At 41.0% G+C, this 26332-nt stretch overlaps 1 protein-coding gene across 1 annotated transcript in view; it reads right to left on the bottom strand.

Annotated features, from left to right (window-relative positions):
- foxo6b (forkhead box O6 b) overlaps positions 1–12935 on the bottom strand; it is a 37241-nt gene extending 24306 nt beyond the window's left edge. Inside the window, exon 1 of the mRNA XM_053489760.1 lies at positions 12495–12935. Coding sequence (XP_053345735.1) covers positions 12495–12932 — 438 coding nt within the window. The 5' untranslated portion in view covers positions 12933–12935. The remainder of the gene's footprint in view (positions 1–12494) is intronic.
- Between the last annotated feature and the right edge of the window lie 13397 nt (positions 12936–26332).

Here is a 26332-nt window from a genome sequence, read left to right as displayed (position 1 = left end):
CGTGCCAGGCAGATGCTTCAGGTTTTCCTCTGTGTGTGTGTGTGTGCTGTAGAGAAATGTGAAGATTCGGAAGAGCGGCAGCAGAGGCTGACAGCCCGAGTGAGCGAATCTCTCAGATCGACCTTATTCCTAATGTCAACCGAGCCTCGCAGATGCAGCTCAGACACCAACAAGGAGGGGTCTGCTTCCTGGGAGTTTGTGTGTGTGTGTGTGTGTGTGTGTGAGAGAGGGAGGGAGAGAGATTATCTCTCTGTTTCCTCTCTTTGTGTATGGCGGTGTTGTAATTAGAAGATACACCGAACACTGAGAAAGGGGTTTGCTCATGCTGATTCACAAGACTTGCTTATAGCTGTTTACTTGCATGCAGGATGAATAACAGGAATTAAAAAGGTATGTATAAGGAAAGTGTGTGTGCAGCACCAGGAACACTGACTTCCTAGATGTATGTCCATGTGTGTGTGTGTGTGTGTGTGTGCTAATGTGTGTGCATGTCAGCAGAAGTCTCTGTGCTTAAGTGGTGCTGTCAGTAGGCATCATTCAGCTAAGCCACGGCGGGCGGAGCACATCATTAACAGTGACGAGAGAGAGAGAGTAATCCAGGGCACAGACAGGGCTGCTCACTAAGCTCAGTCATGCAATCTGAGGCTCACATACAGACCGGACCTCTCTCTCAACAACGATTCATGGTCCAACATTCATGTTCTTTTTAACATCTTTTTCACTTTCCGTACATTCCTCAAGATGTCAGATAATTTCGCCTCCATTTAAAGGTCCAATATTTTACTATTTATACAAGTTCTTTAACACAGGTCCCTGATATCCCGCAGGTTATGCTCCAGCATAACTCAAAGGTCCTTTGTTTTACTCCTTTTCCAAACACGCCATTTCAGTGTCTATGCAAATTGGAACAGCAGAGCTAGGCAACAAGCTGAGGGGACAATTTTCTTATATGAGGTCACATTAGGGGGAAAATCCTTTTTTTTTTTTTTAGCCCTGCCAGAGACAAGAGCTGAAAAATTAAGTCTAAAATGACTTAAAAGTGGATTCCTGCATGGTAAGTCTTTTTTAAGACATGTGGGGTCGCTGCGTTCATCCTGTATAGAAGCTACAGGTTTGCATTCACAATCCATACAAACGCACCAATAATTTGCCTGATCTGATTTATATACTGTATCATAGTATTGATTATGATATAAAAATAAACGTTTTTCTACCCATTACTATCTTTGTGTTGCACCTACTGTATCAGGGTTGAATCACAGAGTGTCATTATTTTAGTTGTGGAGTTAAAGCTGTTCTGCATATTGGGGGAATACCGCAATGCCTTTTTTCTCTGTCGTTTATTTTAATTTATTATCCCATCGGAAACACTGCAAAAAAAAGGCTGACACGTTGGCAGCCTGCTGTGTGAATTCTGGTTATGACACGTCCTCAACCTCAGCCAAGTTCAAGATTGGTCTCGTGTGCAGGAATAACCTAATTGACCGGGAGGTTAGTAATGACGGATTATGGAACGACATAAATCAATCATGCATTGGCACACGTGTATGTGGTGGGGATTTTTTTTGCTGTTGTTGTTGCACTTTATATCGAAAAATCTACTCCTACTCGTGCGTTTGTTTTTGTTTTGGAGCTGTGTCCTGTGGGATCCTGGGCCCAGTGCACAGTAGGCTCAAGCTGATGGCTGTGAAACTTTCTGGCAAGGTATGTTTACAAAGAAGAAGAAGAACGAGACTACGCCTCATATTCTGTACTGTATCCGCTTATTTCTTTATTCTGAATAATGTACTTTTGTTTAGTTAGTGTACAAATTTTATTCTAAAACCATGGGTGTTCAAACCAAACCGGAACATTTGATTGTGCAGAATAACAGGGCACAGTTACAAGAGTAAAAACTCCCTTTATTTCTCTATATAATCCCCTGCTACACTAATGCACCAGTGTTTCAATAGTCCTTGAATACCATCAAGGTGAAAAGTTTTCTCAATACGCTGGCCTCCCAGGAACTCCCTAACAGGTGGAAATGACTTGGAACGGGGTCAGGACTTTAACTCCCAGTCGAGTTCCTGTAATGTGCAAGTGGTGTTGGTGAATAATTGTGGTGAACACAGTTTCCACAGACAGACATGTTTTTCGTGCAAGTTGGCGACAAGTTACCGTCAATTTTCAGTAGGGGCGCTCCACTCACTGAACGCTCACAGGAACGACTGCAGTGGGCTCTGAGACACCACCGTCAGGGTCGTCATTCACATAGGTTTAGCCTTTATTGTGCTCCAATCAAATGTTCCGCTACAGTCTTATCACTATACTGTGCTTATAAGTGTTCTGTAAATGTCTATTGGTTTTACAGCTTCATTGTTAAGTCCCACTTTCACTCGAACACCCGTCGTAAAATGAGATCCATCCTTTTTTGCAATCATCTTGTGTCTCTACAAACTATTAAGCATGGTAAATAGGTTAAAACCTGCACCTTATATAAGCGAGCTCATTTATTCAAACGAAGGACACAAACCGTGTCCAATCGGCCCAAGAATATACAGAAGTTTATATGTACTTTTGCTGTTGATGATGGTTAGTAGTTTATAGTTCGTTCTTTCTGTCTGAATTTTGAGAAGATGTTCTTTATAGATCTTTTTCATTTTCATCGCCAGGCCTATTAGCACACTGTTAGCATGCAGGACTTAACACGCACATTGATGCGCCTACAAAAACACGGCTAATCTAGTGGCAGATCATCAAAGAGAATAAAGATCCTTAATGAAATCCCAGATCAGATGCAGACGAAAAATTTAGGAGAAAGCAACAAATCAATAGTGGCAATGGCACAACCAGCGAGAGAGAGAGAGAGAGAGAGAGAGAAAATCACACAGTGTCTTGCATCAAAGCTATCATGCAAGCGCTTAGATTAAAAAAGACAGCTTCAGAAGATGAAATGTTAAATTACCCGGTTTGTAAGAGAGAGAGAAGAGACGGACAGACAAGGGGAGAGGAGAACAGGGTTCATCCAAGGCTATGTGTGGTCCCGGGAAGTCAATAGACACATGGGCAGCATACTAAATGCAGCGCGGCCTGCATCATGACCTATTTTCATCAAACTGACATGCAAATCCTCCACACTCAGCTGCCATTTTATACCCCAAGTCTGCCTGCTCCATAACCCCCATATTCTCTTCGGTACCTCAAACAAACATGCCTACATTCCCATATACGTGTAATACAATCTAAACATTAGCAGTGGATATACAATACGTCACAGACAAAACATCATTCTGGTATCATCAGAGTAGCGCCCTCAACAGATTAGGACAAAACCCCCATAGACAAAGAGTACAACACAACCGCTTAAGATGAAGAACACTGTTTAACTGCATGGCTACATCACAAACAACTAACAGCAAAGCATGTGTTGTAATTCTTCTCTTTTACAAGGCAATAGCGTGGCTGTATATCCTGAAGCAGAGGCATCAAAGTGGGACACCGGAGGGTATCATGAGCTCCGTTGCACAGTCCGCAGAGGCTGCATTAATCACTGCCGTTCTCCTGTCGCTGATTATGGCTCATCCATCTCAGCGTGTCCAATGGGAAAGAGCCTCATGAATTTCTGATTAAAAATGTAAGTACCCCATAATGCCAGCGCATAACCGATCTTCGTCTGATCTTTTTCAACTAACAAAGGGATAATCAACTCCATCATTTTTGGCGTCGTTTAAGAGAATGAGCAAAAGCCACATGCGACGATTTTTCACTCCAATAACGAAATTATTTACATTTCCATTCCCCGCCCCCCCCAAAAAAAGAATTCATAGCATTTTATCCATGTGATGAATGTTTAACATAAAACTGTCGTCTTGTTTTTGATCCCAAGAATTTATTTATTTATTTATTTATTTATTTTTATCCTCAAGTTATCTATGGAGCATAAACAACAAGATACTGTATATAAAAATCTTTTTTTTTTTCTTTTAACCAGAAAGAGAACTTAGAAAAGAAAGCAAGCAAGGATCTGATTAAACTTTTGGGATTGTCAAGTTTCAGAATGGTTTCTGTTACTAGACGTGAAGCTGAGTGCACACACTAGCAGCCTTTCAAAATCTTTGAAATGCTAACCTGTTAAGCTTACATGACCGTAATCAGTTGTGATTTGTTTTTTCATAGAAGTGTTCCTACTACACGATTGTACACGAAGAAGGCTGAGAAACAGCTACACCGCATTTAGCTTTGATTACAGCACACACTGTGGTGCCCGATTTATGCGTGAAAATTATTCCTCATGCTCCCAAAACCACACTTTTACAATTTCATTCCTAGGATATGCCCTATGCCACCAGGGAAGGAAACCTTTATAGTCATGATACTATAGTCGTTCAATACATTTAGGTCATCAGCTGACTTGATTTTTTGGCCACGTATCGTTGCTGAGCCCAGACCTAACCAACTGAAGCAAACCCAGATCATAACACTACCTCTAGAGGTCTGTACAGTGGCCATGGGTGCATCGCTTCATGCACTTCGCTTCTTACCCATCGCTCTAAAATAGGGTCAATCTGAACTCATTAGATCACATGACCTTTTCTCCATTGCTCCAAAGTTTAATCTTTATGCTCCCCAGCAAACATTGGCTGTTTCTTATTGCTCCACTAACGATCGGTTCACGCTACAGGATTCTGTGACTGTGCAAGTAGGTATTGTCATTGAGACCACAGTCAGTGACTGTAAATGCATTGTAGTCAGGCATCATAAATATGGCTCGGATCTTCCAAAGAGAATGATAATCTTCCTTGTCTTTTATCTCCAACTTTCACTTAATCATTATACTTAGGTCTTCCACTCTCTCCATTTCCTCTATTGTACAGCAATTACTCATTTTTATTGCTCTTTTCATTGATGTGTGTGTTCCTGTCCAGTCGTCATGTTTTTAGGACCTCACTGGTTGAACCTTGACTGTCAGATGTACTCATTTCCTGCTGTATATTTCTTTTGACTTGTTGCTTTTTTACTACGCAAAATAATTAAAAAAAAATTTTTTTGCTTTCGCATTTAGCAGCGAAAGGTGCAAAGGTATTGGGGAAAAGTTCTGTAGTGTTCGTCATGATAAGCAGTGATGTGAATTTCTGATTTTACCTCTTAGTGCTCCCAAAATCTGAGCAAAACAGAATAAGGTTGTTTTTTTTTTTCATGAAATTCATGCTTAAAAGTGGAACTCTTGCTAAAGCGCTTTGCAAAAAAAATCTCTAAGCGGTTTTGAGACTGCGGCTTAGAAAAAAAATCACAACTCTGGTTACTGGAAAACATGTGCCTGTGTGCAATAACAATATAAGTGCAGGAATGGCTGTGATTAGCTATAAAAACACCAAGGTCTGGACCTCGGTAGTTGGAAAAGGTTTTGTTATTTACCTCCTACAGAGCGCTCTTCGGCTGTCAGATTCAAAAAAGGAAATTATCAACAACTTCCTGATGTGATGAAGGTGGGGGCAGAATTTTGGTTAAATTGCGGAAAAATTTGCCTGACGATCAAAAGTGATTGGGTCCATACAAACCTCAGTGCAGCTCTGAAGACGCTAGGTTTGTCTATAGACTTCACTCAGTAAACATGTTATGTTTAAAAGATGTACAAAAGACCTAAACACTAGATGTCTCATGACCAGCCATACAGTATGTGATAAACAGTAACACAGAAAAAGATGTCTTTCCCCCGAATTAGTTTCTATAATATATATTAAAACTTGCTATTCTTTTTGTCCTGTGTAATGAGATTTTAAATTAGATTTAAAGCCTTTTTCTTTGAACAAAATAACACACACATCAGTATATTTGCTAACATAGCTAAAAATACCTTTTATTAAATAGCTACCTCTAGCTTCTGTTTTGCTAGTGTTTACTTGGAAGCAGTCATTTTGTTTAGCTCTCACCAGACACTATGCTATGCTATCCAGACTTTTTTTTTTTTTTTTTTGTCATGCTGAGAATGGTGTAAATATTTAAATTATGGTATAAATGTGTTTTTAAAAACAACTGTTGAATGTCTACAATACAAACTATCTTGTAATGGTGCTAGCCAAATCAGCATGCTAGCTGTGCTAATCTTAGCTCATGTACCTCATGTTAGCTGCAGGGTAAATTGCATTTTTAATGTATAAGGTTTTTTTTTTGGGGTAGTTTTCTTTTCTTTTTTTTTTTTTTTTATTAACAAGTATTAAGATCCAAGGAAGAAAAGATAGAAGTGGAGAGATTAATATTACCTAACATTTAGCAGTTAATGTAAGAATGTGTGCTGTTGCAGTTAATGTAGTACACATTGTAGAATTTTAAATATAAAATGGTTCACACTTTTTTTTTTCCCTGCGTTGTTTGATCCTGGTTATGGGTCTGAATACATTTAACTTTTCTGAAATGGTTTACTGTACAATTAGCACAGTACAAAAGCACAGACGTGCTTCAGAAAGTGAAAAAAAAAAAGAGCCCACAAAAGTATGTCTCTGTGGTGTTGAAGAAAGGAGTGTGTGTGTGCGCGCGAGATTGAAGCATTACTGCTGTAATTAAGGTGGAATCAGAGTGAGATTTGCACTGCCATGATAATGAGCCTTGTCTGAATTATTAACTAGGGCTGCATCCCTTGGACATGCAGTCCCGTCTGGCTCACACACACACACACACACACACACGCTCTGTCTCCCGCACACATGCAAGAATACATGCCCCTGCACGTGTTTATTCAAAGCACTGAAAGAAGCAATGTACTGCAAAATAGCATGTTTCTCCCTTCGAAAAAAGAACTTGCTGACAAATCTCAAAAAAAATCCATACGAGTTTTGTTCCTCACTGTGTCACAGGGGAGAGAAAGTACTGCTTTTGTTTCTTCCCACCGGTTTAATGGGACCACGTGGGGAAGTTGAGCGCACCTGCACCCCTAGGGCCTGCAACAGAACCAAACATCTTTCCACAATTTAAAGTTGAAGTTCACGAAATGCGTCTGGAGACGAGATGGTTTCTGCCTTTAGCGTTCACGTGGTGTAATCCAGCACGATCCTGAGAGTTCTCACTTATCTCAAAAGTGAGTAAAGTAATTTAATTAAATAATTAAGTAAATGTATTAATTGAATTAGTAACCACTTGATCCTATATAGACTGGGAACAACATTGTCACCACATACCACCAGGGTTGGGGGTCGAATCACATCTCCAGTCTGTGGGTAAAAAGTTTGCATCTTGTGCATGTTTTCATGATTTTCGCCAACGTCCAATGTTAACTAGCATTTCCAAATTGACCACAGTGTTTGTGTGAGTGTGTGTGTTTGTAGGTTGCAATAAGGTTGGGGATCTCAGCATCATAACTTCCAGGTACAGCATCTAAAGTCATGGGACATTGCAGCCAAAAATCATTCACGATTATAATTGGATGGATGGATGGGTGGCTCTTGGGAATACCAGGTGGAATATACTACAGATGGAATGCCAAGCCTTCAGAGGCAGACAATCACTCACAACTTGAAGCAATTTAATATAGACAGTCCACCTACTGGCATGTTTTCTGGAGGTGGGAGGAAACCAAAAACGACAGAAGAAACCCAAACAGGAATGCAGAGAACATCCAAAACTCTGTGCCAAAAAAGCCACAGTGATACCTCTATATAATTAAAGTCTACTTCAAAACCAATAAAAGTAGTTGTTGAGAAAAGTACCTTCAGTGTCCGGTCTTTTGTAGAGTTGTAGAGCTTGTATCTTAAACTACCTGGAATAAAGGTTCACAGATGTGCAATACTGTAACATTAGCGTCCATTACTCTGCCTCTAAAGTGTCCAGATATTTAAACCATCTGTAACCAGCTTGCCTTTTCTCAATTCACTCCACATAATTCTTCTCTCACTGACTCCAAAGCGCAAGCTGAGCATCGCCAAAGGCAAGAGCGTAGATTTGACTCTCAAACTGTCTGGGCTTTGATGAAGCATCAGTGCCAAGGCAGCCCACCAAGCTCTCTGCCCTTCTGCTGTGCCTTTGTCAGGACAATACCAGTGGTGTTTTCTGAAGCCATTTAAGCATTGCATTGGCTCTCTCGGTTTGTTAGCAAAGCTGCTTGGGAATGAAGCTGCACCACTGGTATGGGCAGACAAATCAGAGTTGCCCTGCTTGTGGTGGCAAATTTTTTTCATGCATTTTATTGCATTTCAGTGTGCATTCCCAAAAAAAAAAAAAATTCATTCTAATTTTTTACCTCATTTGAATCGTTGTGTGCAAACAACTATAAACCTAATTATTTTCTTTAAGACATATGGGAAAATAATTATACCCAACAGTCCTTATATGAGAATAATACAATAATGTATGTCCAGAAGTTTAGTTAGCAGAAAATGTCATATCCTCGTATATTTAGGTGTCAAAGGATTTTAAAAAGATTCCCTATTTAATCAGTCATTCGTTCATCTTCAGTAATTACTTTATCCTAGTCGGGGACACGGTAGATCCAATACCAGAAGCACTGGGCGCAAGGTGGGAGAATTCACACAGGACGGGATGCCAGTCCATCACAGGGTGCCATGCGCACACACACAAACACACACATTTATCGCTACAGGCAATTTTGCACAGTCAGTCCACCTACCTGCATGTTTTAGACAGTGGGAGGAAAACTTGGAGAACCCAGAGGCAACCCACGCAAACACAAGGAGAACATGCAAATCTCCACACAGACAGATACCTGAGCTCGGGCACCCTGGAGCTCTGAGACGGCAATGTTACCCGCTGCACCACTGTGTCACGTTTATTAAAAACAGGAGGTTTTTCATTGTTTAAATTCAATACTCGTCAAGATACAGGCTTAAATGAATCCAATACTCTGTATTCACATTTCATGTCATTTATGGTTCTACTTATTCCTGCTCATTTATGTTATTTCAATCATATCTACAGTTGCAGCCATTTAGCTTAAAAACACTCATTATGAAAATTAATTTCATGGCACTATTGGCCGTTCAACATTTCCTTTCAACTGTTCGTTTCTGGGGCAGAATCGATGTACGTACAGCATACATATATAATATAGAAAAAAAAAAAAGAATTTGGAGTACAAGAATTTACTTCATATTGTGTTTTCTAAACTCAACATACATTCAAAAATGTACATACAGCATATCTGTTTTATTGCAAGTTTCATCTTTTGGCAAGCTTCTGGCAGACTTCTGGTTGGTTATTTGCCACTCGTCTTGGCAGAAATGGTATCGTGCAATTAAACTTGACAGTTCCTTGGTGTGTACACAATTTTTGACTACAGTCCACAAGTTTTCGATAAGGTTGAGCAAAACAGGCCTAAAGCATGATGCTACCACCACCATGCTTACAGCTTTCTTGGCACTAAATCCTTCCAGTTTATGGCAGGCCTGACCATCTGAACCAAACTACTCTCTGATGAGGGTGACATTTTTGGGTCTTTTTGGCAAAGTCGCTACACCTTGTTTGAACTGATCTTAGACTGTAAATTTACCACCCTCTTTCTCGGATCTGAACGGAGCTCCTTGGACTTTCCCATTGGGCAGTCCAATGAATGCCGTCAAACTATTCTTATGTTGGCACAAACAAGCTACCAGCTGTATTCAGTTATCATGACTAACAGGAAATTATAATTTTGCTTCATTTCTGGACTTTCAACATCACTGAAATAATAATCAAAATGGGTGTGTGTATAGTTTTTGTCCTGTAGGAATAATTTTAACCCTTATTTGATATCTGAACACCAAAAATAAATTTAACTTTGTTCTCCAAAATTTTTAGGTTCTATTCTATTAAAGAAGTTGTACAATCAACTCCATTGGAGAGAAGCACCATGTCAAAAGATTATTAAAAATCCCAGTGTTGCCATGACATTCATGTTCAAGATGAGGGTATGTAAACCAGCTCATTGGCCTTCTGCTTCTTTGTTCAGTTCTTTTACCTCTAGTACTTTTCACCCCTGCCTTCTATATAACTCCTATACTTTAGTATAGCAGTTTTTACTCTCCTGCTAGGCAAAGGAAGGTCACATTGCTTAATATACAGTAGGAGTGTACTAGACATGTGACACTCTCACACACTCACTGTTTATATGGCTTTATCCTGTTCACAGGGTCGTGGGGGGGCCTGGAGCTCATCCCAGAAGACTTGGAGCACGAGGCAGGGTACACACTGGATGTGGTGCCAATCCATTGCAGGGCACACACAAACACGCTCATTTACACAAGATAGGCAATTTGGGGGAAGTCAATTAGCCTAATCTGCATATCTTTGGACTGTGGGAGGAAACCGGATACCTGGAGGAAACCCACCAACCACAGGGAGAACATGCAAACTCCATGCACGCAAACCCGAGGGCGGTTTCGAACCCGGACGCTGGCGGTGCAAAGCCACAATGCAAACCACTAAGCCACCTTGCCAACATGTGACACATTTACATCAATACTGATGTAAATGAATGAATTCAGATCAGATAAATCATTTAATCTGATCTGAATTCATTCATTTACATCAGTAGCCCTAAAGTAATTTTATTGTGATTTAAATATTATATAATAATAATAAGCCACAGTTATAGTAGTAAAAGATTTCTCGCCACATTAACTTGTAGATATTTTCTTGTTACTATGTCCTAACACTCCAAAAACAAACACTGATATTTCACACACGCGCACACACACACTTATTAACACACTGAACTGTTAATCAGCTTTTACTTTACCCTTCCTCCATGTATTCCAGCATTCTTTTCGTGACTGTATATATGTGTTTGAAAGAGTGATTGTGTGTTTAGGTGTATATAAAAAAAGAAATGTGAAAATAAAAAAGTTTTAAGCATGTTTGTGTGTGTTTGAGAGTGTGCGCACGTGTCAGAATTAAAAGCGCATTAAAACCCAATGCCAACTGTTCAGGGGCCAACACGTGCGAGCTTGTGAGCCTGTTTTCCACAATGTTATTTTGAAGGAATCGAGTTGTTTTTCACCCTTATCATAGGCTGTTGACAAATCAAAGCGTGCACCCTGTTGCAGACTCCGATGGGAGTGTACGAGTGACACCCAGCTGTAGATCCCGGGGCAAAACAACCACATCCCGAGGAATTAGGCCAGATTTAAATCTAGTTTTTGAGATTGTGATCTTGCGATTAGTATAAGCTAGGTTTGGATTGAAGGGGGTCTACGTCTGTGAGCAATCCTGTGGTGGCCAACGTCCTATAGAAAGATATAAAGTTCAGACTGTAGTAACCAATGATCAAAGAAATGACAAGATAATGCACACATTCCGAAGTTAAGATCATGTACAGTAAAGCTGAGACTTTGAGGGCCTCTGATACTAGAAGTGAGTCTGGCGGTTTGTAGGCTGTATTATTTAATAGATTTTTATATGCTCTCAAATCATACAGGCTACAATAAAATTGCTATTACTTACCCTCTTCAGGTACTAACAACATTCCATATTTAACAACAGTCTCGTAAACGACCGGGCTCGAGTGAAACACCCTATAAAAAAAACCCACACAGCCTTAAGGTCCGCATGTGTGAATAATTTCGAGTTGACCTTTTTTTTTTTTTTTTTTGCAGAACTTTATTTCTTACTTCTTATTTTGGAGTGAATATTGCCAAAATATGTGCATTTCCCTAATTTCATTTCTTTCTTTCTTTTTGCTGTGGCTTGCTCTCTCAATGTTGTGCCAAAATGAAACAAATCATTCACAAAAATTCACTTCAGTTCCAAAAAAACATGTTCTGGACCCCTCTTTGGCAACATCTGACTATCAAATGTGATGAAAGAGAGGCAATCAAATCCCTTTTTAGTAAGAATAAAACAGAACATAAGAGCACCAGAGAGAGAGATTCCTTATGTGCTGCATTAGGAGGCATGTGTACTCACTCACTCTTACTCAGATGGCCACAAAAGAAAAAAAAATAGATTCTTCTGAAAGTATGTCATAGTATGTCATTTGAGGGGAAATAAACCGGTTAAGCGTCCCCATGTGATATCATTTGCATTAATCTGTCGCCAAGTGCACTGTGGTTTACTTTTGCGGTCGCAGTTGGCTCTGTTCGATCCAATCTAATACTGTGCATTTCGATTTCTTTCACTCTCTCTTTCGCACTCCTAGAGGGTGCATTACGTGTGTAGCCTGTGTTTCCTCCTGGCCGGAGTCACTGACTGACTCCCTCTCTAGGGATCTTTACACTCGCCTCACATGCATACATACTATATATATATATACAGTTCCCATATCTTCAATCTAATCAGCTCCAATGCGTCACGGAGCTGGGCGGATGGGTTTTTCTTTCCAGCCCAGCACTATGAACACAGTGAACCCTTCTCCACCCCCCCCACGTCCCAGTGCTCACCATTCATTCATCGCGCTCTTATGCGTCATGATACGAGGCATCATTTTAAATGATCACTTCAATGTGCTGCGGTCACCGGAGGACACAATGAGGAGAACAGTATGAGAATGCAGACCGTGATTGTTGCACAAGCATGCATGCATGCATATGTACCTTCCAGCCGGCAGAGCTGTTGCTGTCCCCTTTATCCTTGAAATATGGCACGAAGCGCACCATCCAGTCGTAGATCTGGGAGAGCGTGAGGCGCTTGTCGGGCGTGCTCTCGATGGCGCGGGTGATGAGGTCGGCGTACGACTGGTTGCCCCACGCGTTGCGCCGCGACGACTTGGATTTGCGCAGCTGCCCGGCCGCGTCCAGAGCGGCTGCGGCGGCCGCCAGGGGAACCGGCGCTCCGGTGGGGTGCTTCAGGTCGGCGGGTGCTCCTCCGGCGCGGCACGCCGGCACGTCGAACGGCTCCGCTTTGACCGGCGGCACGCGGAGCTCGTCCTCCAGCTGTGGCCAGGTGCAGGAGGCGCGCGCGCGGCCGTAATCCCCGTCACGTTCAACCTGATGCGCGTCCATCCCGCCGCCGTTCTCCATCATCATCAGCATCTGGGCGGGTTTTTTTTTTGTTATTATTATTATGATTATTATTATTGTTAGTATTATTCTCCCCCCTTCTCCTTCTCCTTCTTCCTTTTTTTTTCTTCTTCTTAATATTATTTCTCTCTTTTTCTCAACACTGGCAAGGTCAAAAAAAAAATCCCCCAAAATCCACGTCAAGTCCGTGTCTGATCACTGCTCGGTCGGATCCAAATAAGCAATAAAGCCCGAACCAGACGCGCGGCGAGCCGCTGAGCGCGCGCTCATTGTGTAAGACTCGTGTGTGAGTGAGAGTGTGTGTCTGTGTGTGTGTGTGTGTCTGCAATATCAAAAGCGAGCACGCGAGTGTAGCCAGCGCATCGTTGTTAGCAACAGTCTTTCTTCCATGTTACTGAAGAACAATTCAGTGGCGCGCTGGAAATCACACGCCCATCGCGTCGCCGTGCCAAATCCACAGCCACATCAGAAAGCCTGGGAAAAATCTCAATGCGCTCTGCGCGCAGCAACAGTTGATTGTTCTGACAGACTGCTTGAAAAGACGGCTCGTAATTTTTTTTTTTTTTTTTTTTATCTCATCCAGCTCCAAAGAAATAATAAAACCAGACACACAGAAAGAGAAAGAGAGCAAAAATCAATCTGGTTTCTGGTCCTTTTTTATTATTATTATTTTTTTTTGCGTCTCACGCAAGCGCTCACGCAACGACTAACAGCGTGCGCGCAACAACTACCGCCTCTCCACACCACCACCTTCACCACCACCACCACCTCACGGGAATCGTTAATGTACGAAATGCAGGAACGCAAAAACACGATTCGAGCTTTATTTCCACGTGTGTGTGTGTGTGTGTGTGTGTGTGTATAGCTAAACTGAATCTTTCCCTCTTGTCCAGGGACACATTGGTTTGGTGGTCCTTTAATTAGTGGGTAGGTTTATTCTGCTAAAGCATTGCAGACAGTGCGTGCATGCATGCACAGATACAAACATAAAGATATGTTGATATATATGTATTATAATTCATGTATATCATAAAATAAATGAATGTGCAGTCAAATGCAATATGATTAGGAGATGCCTAGACAAATGCAACGAAATTAGATGTCAAATATATATACTCTTAAGTGTGCTTTGCAACCTTTCCACCCTTTTCTTATTGTGTAGGAGCGCGTGCCACCTGTTGCACTGACAGGTTGAGATGTGACAGGAGTGTTAATGCCTCGGTGTGCACCTCTTCCACTGCATCTCATGCTCGTATGGCAAATAAATGTGGACCCGGAGAAATATTAGGTGCCGGATATGGAGAGAGAGAGAGAGAGAGAGAGAGAGAGGAAAAAAGAGAGAGAGAGAGAGAGAGAGACGGTCACGTGAGACAATTTCAGAGCCAGATCTGTGTGTGCCAAATGCGTTTAAATTCGCAGAAGGGGAAAGAGAAAGGCAGGAAAGTGGCATATTTGGATAGCGATGGCTTTTTGGAGAGAGATTTGTGTCCTGCGCGCGAGCGCGGGTGGGTGTGAACGGTGCAAACGTGCCATTTAATATTGCTGCACTGATAAAGTGCCCGATTTGGCAGAGGGGGAATTCCGCCGGACCCGGGTAAGACCGTGCACCATCTCCAACACCGGTTGATGATCCGCCAGAATCCTGTCTTCTCCCTATCTGAGGTGGAAAAGCCTCCTTAGACATGTAGTGACACTATGCACGAGCATTGACAGGTCGGTCGTCATTGGCAACCGTTCCTCAAGTCCTGAAATCGACTATTATTAATCCACACACACACACACACACACACACACAGTAATTGCATTTGGAGCGTGCCTTCAATTAATGGAGCGCGAGGACCCTATCCTATGATGCGTGGTCATTAAAAGGTGCGTGAATGGCGCGCGCACAAAGGTACTGGCAAGCCTAAAGAGCTTTTGCGTGCGCAGGTGTTGCCAGATCTTTTAAAGGGAAGCAAGTAATGACCCTTGCATAAGAAGTCTAATAATAACACGCACAAAACACTACAAGTCTCCCTGGGGGGGAAAAAAACGTGTTCTATAGATATTCTATTTAAAAAATCACCAGGGGTGTGTAGAACCTCTGCTTGGAGGTGCATGCTCAATAAAAAATCTATAAGATCTTTTTAGATCTTCTTATTCACCATGCAGAGTTTCACAAGGGTCTCTGGTTTCTAAAAAAAACTGTTTCATAGCACGTTAGGCCTCTCTATAGAACTTGCTGCTGTGACATTGATGTACTACTGAATTATGACTTATTGCTTTCTCAATGGCGGCATAGTGGTTATGGCACTGTCGCCTTGCACCTCCAGGGTTCGGGTTCGATTCGGGTCTGTGTGCATGCTCCGTTTCCCCCCACAGTCCAAAGACATGCAGATTAGGCATTCTAATTGACGATCCCAGTTTGTCTGTAGTGTGTGTGCGTGCCCTGCAAAGCATTGGAACCCTGTCCAGGAAGTACTCAGCCTCGTGCCCCAAGTCTGCAACCGTAATTTATACAGGAAAACCGATATAGACAATGAGTGAGAGCTTTCTATAGAAAGCTAGGGAATTCCTAAAAATAAATTAATGTTTTCTTTTAAGTTGCTCACAATTCTCTTATTTCTTATTCCTATAAAATATCCACAAGTTACACATGTATTTATCTTGTCCTTTCCAATAATTTATAAATGGTTGCACAGTCTTTGATGGATTATAGATTCTCTTTAAAACCCATACTGTGCAAGCTGCCTTTACAGGTGCTGGCGGGAAGCCGTTCACGTCTTGTGAGATCTGCCTACGGACGTGTTGTTCAAAGATGGCAGCACAGTATGGTGTGTTTTTTTGTAGCTCTTCATTGGTAGTTATTATACTGGTTAAGTGTGCATAAGAAACTGGCACGAGCTGAAATATGACAGCTACTGAAAATCAAGGCAAAATGTCCAAGCAACAACAATTACATCAGAGAAGGTGTAACAAAGGAGCTCTGTGCACTGAGCTTGCCATGTGAGCTAGGCTTTAAATCGCTCGCAGCAGTCACCTCGGTCGAAAAAGACTGCGTGAGAGGAGACAGAAGCGGGGCATGCAGGGAGGTGTACGGACTGGGCTGAAGGCTAACCTGAAGGCCATCTCATCCATTATACAGGCGAATGTTCACTCGCTGGACAACAAATTTGACCACATCAGATTACAGAGATCTGCACAGTGCAATAGGAAAATACACAAAGAGCAAATTTAGTGAAAGGTTTTATAGAAAAAATGAGTGGAAATACATACAATATACTTCCTCTAAAACCTTGACACAAAAACTTCAGTAGAGAAAAAAATATAAAAATGCAATTCTGTAGAAAGGGAATTATGGAAGAGCTCAATGAGCATTTCAATCTTTTCATTCGTTCATCTTGGATACCACATATCCTGTGTACACACACTACGGACAATTTGGGAATGCCAGTTACCCTGATGGGAGGAAACCGGAGCATGAGATGAAAACTCACCGAACACAGGGGGAACGTATAAACTCCAGGCACACAGACCCGAGGTACAGTAGAAATCAAACCCTGGATGTGTGAGGTCACATTGACGCCATCCTGTTATCTTTTCCGTTAAAAAGATTTTGCTCATTGAACTCTTCTATATAGAAGAGTTCAGTGAGTTCATTTCTACAGAATTGTAATTCTTTTTGTATTTCTATATAATTTTTCCTATAAAATTTCTGTCCAACTTCATACAAAGTCCATTTTAATATAAAGGTGTTCTATTGGAAATCTATATAACATTTTTAGCTGGGGTCAAAAACTGTCATTAAAGTCATTTATATATCAGCTAAACTGTCATGGTCGTATGCATATTTAACTATCAATAAGGAAATTTTTCTGAAGAAGTCCTTCATCATCATCATCATCATCATCATCATTTATTTATTTACATACTAGGAATCAGTAGTTGTCAATCTTGCAAATTCCTAAATCAAAATAAAGTGTCAGGACATACACCGATCAGCCATAACATTATGATCACCTGCCTAATATCGAGTAGGTTCCCCCTTTTTGTGTGTTCTGGCACCTTCCTATCAGAAACAGCATTTTCATCAATTTAAGTTACAGTAGCTCTTTTATTGGATCACACTATACCGGCCAGCCTTTGATCCCCAAGTGCATTAATGACCCTTGACTGCTTCCTTCTTTAGACCACTTTTGGTATGTACTGACCACTGCAGACCAGGAACATCTCACAAGAGCTACAGTTTTGGAGTTACTCTGACCTTGTTGTCTAGCCATCACAACTTGACCCTTGTCAGAGTAGCTACAGTTACAATAACTCATTACAATGTCACCTGGAAGTGGGTGGGATATATTAAGCAGCTGGGATTTTTTTCTTTCCTGTGCCAAATTGTGATGACTAGATGACTGGGTCAGGGCAACTCCAAAACAGCAGGTCTTGCCGAGCATGATAGAAGCTCGAAGGGGAGCTCGTTTGCCTCCGTGCACCTTGCAGCTCTTTGTTAATTAGGCTACAGCAATCACTGATAATGTTCTGCGTGCTTAGGTCAGGGTTCCTTATTCTCTCTATTAAAGATATCATCTACAGTATATCACACAGAACATTTACTGCTGCTGAAAGTCTCAGTCCCTCATTGACAGTAATTACCTCCATTAATCATGTCTAGCTGTGTTTAGAAAATGGTAAAATGGCAAATATCCAGTAAAATTGGAATACGGTGTCACACTCGCTTATTCATAACAAGTCACATCATTGGATTTTTCTTTACAACATAACTTGGTTGTCTTTCTTATACTTGCTGTATGAAATGAAACAAAATCTATAGGCTATAAATAAAAGAACGGTTTTGTCTGGACGTTGGTCAGAACTTACTTTTTCAATGCATTGGAGGACCCGAAATCAGTCTCCGAAAATCAGTTCAGTCTCTTTATATGTGTATATCTCTGTACGTCCGCCCAGACAGATTTTGTCTTTACACAGCTTTACACAAAAATGACCGGACAGAATTTAATGCAACTTTGCCATTCCTTCAGTATTTGCCTGAAGATGAATCTGCGCCATAATTAACTGGCGTAAACAAGGCATAAGATACTCAACCTTACAAAATGTTATTTCTTTGTATTAATAAGTTAAGAAAGACAGGCAGGCATGTACAGTATATGGGCTTCAACCTGAAATAATAAATCACTGATTACATTAAAGCTTATTTTTAGCTTTAACCTTTTAACTCTTTCTACAAACTCTTTATCTGTCAACGACGGTAATTCTCTGTAAATTCAGCAGCTTTCTTTTCAGACATCTGTATAACCATTTCTAGCGGCACGGAGGCTCAGTGGTTAGCACTGTCGCCTTGCACCTCCAGGGTCGTCCTGGGTTCGATTCCCACCTTGGGACTGCGTACATGGAGTTTGCATGCTCTCTGGTTCCCAGATTAGACTAACTGGCGGTTCCAATTTGCCCGTTTGTCCTCTGGAGAAGGAAATGGCAACCGACTCCACTATCCTTGCCAAGAAAACCCCATGGACAGCATCTAGGAAGGCCTGGTGTGCTATGGTCCATGAGGTCACACACCTTTCCTTTGTCAAATGACAGCAAACCATATGAAATGTAACTGTTATTCATTTAATAGTTGTCTGTACTTCAGGAGATGACGAGGTTGTCCAGATTTACAGAGCAGACACGTGTGCATTTTTTTGCCTCAGAGAAATAAGCCTAGGTTGGGCACAGAAAGAACCATTCGCACTATTACAGGGTCAGTGGGTTGATTCCGAGTTCAGGTTGCTGTCTCTCACCAAGAGTTCCTCGGAGAGGCTCAGAATCCTCGATGACCCTGACAGGGATAAAGTGGTTACTAAAGGTGAATGAATGAATATCTAAATATGGTTCTTGTCATTTTCCAGAAGGGCAATTCTGCAAAAACCATTACATAAAGTTGCACGTTTGAGTTCCCTGCTGTGCAGTATGCAGTCCAGGGCTAGGGTTCAATAAGGACACAGATTTCATGCATTCTTGCTGAGGAACAAGCAGGAAAATTCATAAATCACGTAAGGTTTATTAAGCTTTCTGCACGTAATTTTTTTTTTTGTACTACCAAAAAAAAAAAAAAAAACTGTGATGTACCTTGAAAAAGAGCGCCTGTGCACAATGAACTACCAAGAGTATCATTAACAGTCACTGTGTTTAATTTGCACATACAGTGTTTATACAATACGAGTTTTATACAAATGAACACTGTCACACTTAATTCAACACCTGGGACTTTCCTTTGTAGGAAATTATTTTAAGGGATCAGATTGCAAATTACCGGGCCTGTTATGTTTATTCAAAACTTTCAAAACCGTAAATGGGATTTCAAGAACTTACATTAAACATAAATAGAAAACGTCAGAAAGTTTTTTATATATATATATATATATATATATATATATATATTATTTGTTAATGCAAGTTTATTTGTATAGCACATTTTATACATAATGGTCATTCGAAGTGCTTTACATAATATAATATATAAAAATAAAATAATATATAATAAAATAATTATAAAAAGAAATATAAAATAATAACAATAAAACTTTTAAAATTTTATTTAAAATAAAATGAAAAACAGTTTGTAGTGGAGATGCACGAACGTATATGTATGCAAAGGTTTAGGCACCCCTTACCAACTTACATATTTTGTTAAATTGTGACACAAGTGACACAACTTCTGCAGCAAACTCCAATTTATAAATGCACAGCTACTTCATATTCAACGAATTAAGAATACCGTGCATGTGCAAAAGTTTGGACAGTACGGCGCAGTACTTAGGCAAAACACCCCACGTAGAAAAAGTGAAAGCTTGTCAACACTTTTTGTAGCCATCTGGGATTTCTTTCTATTCTTGTTTTAGGTATTTTCATGCAGTATACCTAGCAGAAGGTTTCAATCTCTGAAAATCGTGCATGCACAGTATGTTTCGGTGATGATCATGTCAGAAAAACAAAAGCCAATGCAACAGTGGTTGAATATTTATGTTGTAAGCAGCTCTTCATGAAATTTCTCAAATTTTCTGTCTTGCTGTAGAAGCAAGCCTTCAGTTTTCCGATGACCGTCACATTTGCTTTCAAAATTTGCACCTATAGAGTATATATATCCATTTTCATTCATGTACTGGAATACAGGTGGCATCATGGCCTTGTACAGTACCTTCATGGTCTAGGGTTTGAATCCTGCCTTCAGGTCTGTGTGTGTAGAGTTTGCATGTTCTCCCCAAGCTTGGTGGGTTTCCTCCAACAGCCCAAAGGCATGCAGTTTAGGCTAATTGGTGTTTCCAAACTATGGGAGTGTGTGAGTGATTGTGCCCTACCCAGGGTGTATCCTACCTAGTGCTGTGAGTCCCAAAGAATTGGGTCCAAGCATCCCACGACCCTGTATATGATAAGCAGTATAGAGAACAAGGAAGAGTGAGGGAGTATCCTGGGACATATTCTGGTATACTGGTATACACTGAAATCCATTTAGTCCATCTACTGTACCAGTGCAACCCCGAAGTATGACATAAATAACACTTGAAAACTTTCCTTTGATGATCGTCACCACATGGATTTTGACGTATGTGATGAGGCCGCTGATAAAATGTTCCCATGTAGAACTGTATACCTCCACTCATGTCTGCTAAACCTTTCTTCAAGTTCTGCATTGAGATGGAACTTTCACAAACACACCACCGCATGATATCTTTTAAAACCATTGTTCATCAATGGACTTTCAAACAGCCTCTCCAATTTTATTCATTCATAGTGTTGCTGCACATTGCATTACTACCTGACAGCTCCCAGGTCCCAGCTCGAGTTACTGTCTAAGTGAAGTTTTGCATATTTGCCTCATTGTCCACATGGGGCTTACAGACTTACATTTTATTCTCAGGTTCCTACCACCTTCGAAAAACACGCTAAGATTATTGGCGGTAAACCGCCCCTAGGAGATTCCCACGCGATGCTACAGCAATCCGTAGCCAGGAGCCTACAGGAATCAGATTGGTCGGCCTCTCTCGGGGGGAGAGGGGTGGCATAATCGCACTCCCACATCAATCATAGCAAGACTAGACAATCATGGGCATCTGTGAGCTCATGCAAGCAGAAGATGTGAAGAAGTAGTAGCGCTTTCCTCCCAGTGTGTTCCGTCTACCTGAGCAGCAGTTCAAATGCGTCTGAGGAAGCAGAAGCAACCTCCCTGGTTGGTAGCTGGCACTTATTGGGGAGTGTCCCTAAACACCTGGTTAAAAAAAAAATCTTTTTTTTTTGTACCAAGTTCCCAAAAAAAAAAATGTGCGGATTTGATGTGTCATTGAGTTCCCTGAGAGAATCCAGTGCAAACCCTTAGGATCAAGTGCTTACTAAAGATGGATGATGAATGAATGTTTTTTTATTCTCCTTCTGCTGCACTATCTACGTCTCCATCGAATTTTCCTTTTGATTGCTTTCCCCCTCTTTCCGTTTAATTAATTAGCTTGTTGACCTTTATCCCCCGTCGCATTTTTCACTTTGTTGCATCTAGACCGCCTGAATCTGACTTTTGATCTGTATAATAGCTGCGCGGAGCAGTGTCCCTGCTTCCCCCTCTTCCGACGAATCCCACCCTCCCCTCTCCCCACCCACATTTGTCCTCTGAGTTCCGTAGCATTGCATAAGTCATGCATCTAGGTGTTTCTGAGCCAGTGGCCATCCCAGGAATGCGCCTCCCTCCACAAGCCTGGGCTCCCGCCAACCATGTGGTCTTCCAATGTCACAAAGAAAGAGTTAGAGAGGGAGAAAGGGAGAGACGAGTTTGGCATGTAACTACAGCAGGCCAGCCAAAGCCACAGCGCTGGGACTCCGTCCATCTACACTGACCGTGCATAACACTGACTAATACTTCCTGCCTGGCTGCGTGCACCGTTCTGTTGCATTTGCCCTTTTCCTCCTCTCTGAGGTTAAATGATGCTGACCATGTCTCAGCAGGGCACCATTACATCCTTTTGCCATGAAAACTACTTTTTGAAATCTTACTCGTCGAAATAAAGGATAATCGAATCAATGCAAGGGATTTCTCTCTTTCTCTCTCTATCTCTCTCTCAGGGAAGAGAATGGGGAAGGTTTAGGCAACACTTCATCTCGTCTGAGATCCTCAATTCCACCAGTAACGGTGGGAACGGAATGCCAGCGCATGTCCCTAGTCTTCCCAGATTCATCATTACAATAATCGTTCTTCATCTCGCTGAATTCATAAAATCCAAACAGTTTAAAGGAGACGGTCAGTTTTTAAAAGGTTCTGGGGTTTGTATGTATAATAAAAGGCCACGGTCTTTTCCGTAAAAAATCAGGATTTTTATGTCACACAGAGACAAAGACGGAGGAAGGAAGAAAGAGAAAGGGAGTACAATAGATGAAGAGACAGGTAGAGTGACTGTGAAATGTGTTGGATTCATGATAATTATGTGTGAACACACGCACATGCACTGAAGGTGTCGAGAGAGGAAAGAGATAACTCGTGTGTGTGTGTGTGTGTGCGCCACTATGGGCAGCAGGGGGTTAATAGATTTCCAACTCTCACGAGCAAGCACAGTGTTAGCAAGTAAAATGTGCTGTGCACACAAAGCTCTGTGGAGACCGCGCGAGCGGAGTGATGCCTGTATGTGAGGAGTGAGTTATAAGACTGTACAGGGTGTCACGTGGAGGCAGCCGGGCAGGCCTAGTGTCAGCAGGTGTTCTGGCAAGTTCCGCCTGGCTGGCTGGCTCACAACACAGGCAATGACAGTACCTTCACTCAGCCTGTCAGAAAAGGTCACCTAACATTAGCCCTGTCACTTTACACACGCAGCACTTTCTTTACCACCCTAAGCACACTTTTTAGACTTTTCCCCCTCAACTTCTCACTTCTTATTGCCATATCATACCAGGACTTATTTAATTCGGTCAATTCATCTCATTTCAAATAATCTTTACCCATGAGTCCCTTAGATATCTTCTCCTCTTTTGTCATTCATCAGTGTTTCTTAAGTTCAACAGGTATTGACAAATGTCAGAAGACAGACCAGAGAAGAAACCAATAATACCAAACCAATAATATTTCCAGAAAGTGCTCCGGAAATCCAAATGCGTGTCGTAGATGTATTCTAAGCTGAAATTATGGCCGCAGAACAAGACTGTGAGAACAAGACCATTGCCAGTGACCAGTGAAGCATGGTGGTGGTAACTTCATGGTTTTTATCATTAAGGACTTTGAAACAGTTCAGGATTAAACGCAAGAATTATAGCGATGCTTCTGAGAGACAGGACAAAGGAACAAAGATTCCAACAGAAACAAAGACCCCAAGCATATAGCCAATGTTACACTCGAGTGCTTCCAAATCCATCCATCCATGGACTAACCATACTGCTTATCCTAGGCCTGGAGCCGATCCCAGGGAACTCTGTCCACAAGGGCGGGGTACACCCTGGATGGGGTGCCAACCTATCACAAGCGATGTGTGGGCACAGACACACACACTCACTTACACACACACACCCCACACATCATACACTACAGGCGATTTGTAAATGCCAGTCAACCTCCACCGCATGTCTTTGGACTGCCTACCAAGCACGGACAAAGGGATTCAAACCCTCAACCCTGGTCCAGTCAGTGATGGAGAATTGGGGTTGAGAATCTGTGGCAAGACTTAAAAACTATTGCTCGCTAATTTCCTTCATCTAATCTGACAGAGCTTAAGCAATTGTTGGCAACAAGAATGGGCAAAAAGATCCGAATCCAGATGTGCGAAGCTGACAGACATATTCCAGAAGACGTGCAGCTGTAATCACATCCAAAAGTGGTTTTACCAAACACTGACCAAGAGGGATACTTATGCTACCAACAGATGTGTGTGTTTTGTTGCATTTTAATTTGACAAAAACAATCAAATAAAATAAATGTATTGTAAAATATCAGATATGTCCAACATTTTGATTTGAAAATTAAAAAAAAAAACGAATATTTGTACAAAGCACAGCGTGTGATATGATATAGGGATATTGTAGATATATAATATATAATCTTAACCCCGATTATCTGAAGAAAGCTATTAAACACACAGACACACCTTCATTTTTCTGAGGACTCTTAGATTTAAAGCCAAGATGTAAGTAAAGGACGAATTTTTATAATCCAGCGTTACACTTTTTTATGCTTATAAATAAAATTATATATTTTTAAAAGGTTAAAGCCAAGAGCCTGGACGTAAATCTCCTCTTGCATCCTCATGACTGACAATCTGTTCTTATTTTGCATTTAATAATACAGCGGTCACAGGTTAACACACAGAGTGGAGGGAAAAAGAAAGGAGGGGGGGGGAGAAGCATGCTAGAATTAGAGAGAGAGAAGAAATGAGGGAGTTCATAGGGTCGTATATCATTAAGCAATTGAGAAAGTTAATTAGGCAGCTCTGATAATTATTGCCATGGCAACCTGAGCGCGTTCATGCAGATTTGATTAATGAGGTGTCATTTATCTGAGGTGGAGAGCACGCGCGGGGGAATAAGGTGCATGGCATGGGAGACCCCTGCTGGACAGTTCAGGGAGTACAACTGGAAATTCATTAATTCATAAAAAATCAATGCATGGACTGGAAATCTACTCTCCCCCCCCTTCCAGAGAGAGATGGAAACAAAAGTGTAAAAAAGAAAAATCTAGTGACAGTTCAGGGAGTACAACTGGAAATTCATTCATTCATTTATTCATAAAAAAATAAATGGATGAACTGGAAATCCACCTTTTTTTCACCTTTTTAAAAAAAAAAAAAGATAGATGAAAACAAAAGTGTAAAAAAGAAAAATCTAGTGACAGTTCAGGGAGTGCTACTGGAAATTCATTCATTCATTTATTCATAAAAAATAAATGGATGGACTGGAAATCCACCTTTTTTTAAAAAAAAAAAAAAAATAGATGGAAACAAAAGTGTAAAAAAGAAAAATCTAGTGTGTTCCATAAGAAGAACCATTTGCATACTCTTTCGCATACTCGTGCCGGAATGATTTCAGCTCGACATATTGGACTGGAAAATGACCGTACCAATTGACAAGAAGTATCTCACCAATGTCAATATTATATGGATTTTCAATAAGGGAAAAAGTGAGAGTATGAACTGTAATTCAGTATTTAAGATCTACGAAGCAGAAAGTTGCCACTGCTGTGCCCTTAAAAAAAAAAAAAAAAAAAAAAGTCTCTTAACTCCTTAACAGCTCAGTTGCATGAATGAAATTTCTAAAATTCCAAAAAGGATGTCTGTCGTAATGTCTTGGAATGAAAAAAATAATAATAATTATAGAGGCATAATACTAATTCACTAGTACTAATATAGACCAAAAACTCTTATTTACTCTGCATGTATGTGGCATTTGCTTGATGCTGACTGAAGAGCCACCTGAGGTGAATTCATGCATCCTGTTTTCACAGAAACCTTGAAGAAAATAACAGTTCCTCAGGATACATAAGTGAATATTATATGAAATTCCTAAGTGGTTGCGACGCAATCTCCCAACTTCCTCACCTCAGCCTTGTACATATTCCATTTCCTGTTTCCTCTGCTTCACAAATTCAATTCGCATTAAAACAGACTGATAACTATTTCACCCCTTTCCTCCCTCCGGTGAACAGACAGCTCTGGCAATACGACGCCACAAAGCGCGATTTCGACGCTAGCCCAGGATTACTGTATTTCGAACCTTCTCAATGATACCACAAACCAAAAAGAGAAACTCCTACTCGCTGACAATACGATGTCCACGGGGAATTCTTAAAACCCGGGACACTTTCATTTGCCTCATTACCTCAGGATAAATTATAACTAGTCCATTTTCAAAATGGCACCGAGAGAAACCCATTAGAGGCGCGGGATGCCTCGCGGGAATAAACCTCCATCTCAACTTCCAGGAACCGTCTCCATTTCAACCCACACATCCGGCCTTATAGAAAGGAATCCTGTTTATTAGATAGATAAACAAAGTTCGGAATTCCTACAATCTTTTCTTTTTTTTCTGCTGTTTTCACACACATACTGTTTTATGACATATAAAAATATAAAAACAAACTCTACGCACTTTGATATTGTAGCTGTTTAACAATCTGAGTAAGAAGGACACATCCGGGTCTTGCGTTACAGAAACTGTAGTTTGGACATTTACATTAAAGAAGAAGGTAAATGGTTCGAACTCAAGTACTGTAAGTAGAATTGTAAATCTCCTGATTTTATCCTGCTATTATTAACCATGTGCTTTAATCTGCATTGTGTAATTATGTAGTAACTGTTTCTCCTTTGATGTAGCATTAGTGTTTAAAATGACTTACGGTCCTTAAAATAAGGTTCTAACACATTTCTGTGTTAAATGCATTTCTGTGTATGTTTAGCGTTTGTAAAATCTAATAACGCGCA

The sequence above is a fragment of the Clarias gariepinus genome, chromosome 28 (genome assembly GCF_024256425.1).
Source record: "Clarias gariepinus isolate MV-2021 ecotype Netherlands chromosome 28, CGAR_prim_01v2, whole genome shotgun sequence".
Classification (NCBI taxonomy): domain Eukaryota; kingdom Metazoa; phylum Chordata; class Actinopteri; order Siluriformes; family Clariidae; genus Clarias; species Clarias gariepinus.
This window is presented reverse-complemented; position numbering and strand designations above follow the sequence as displayed.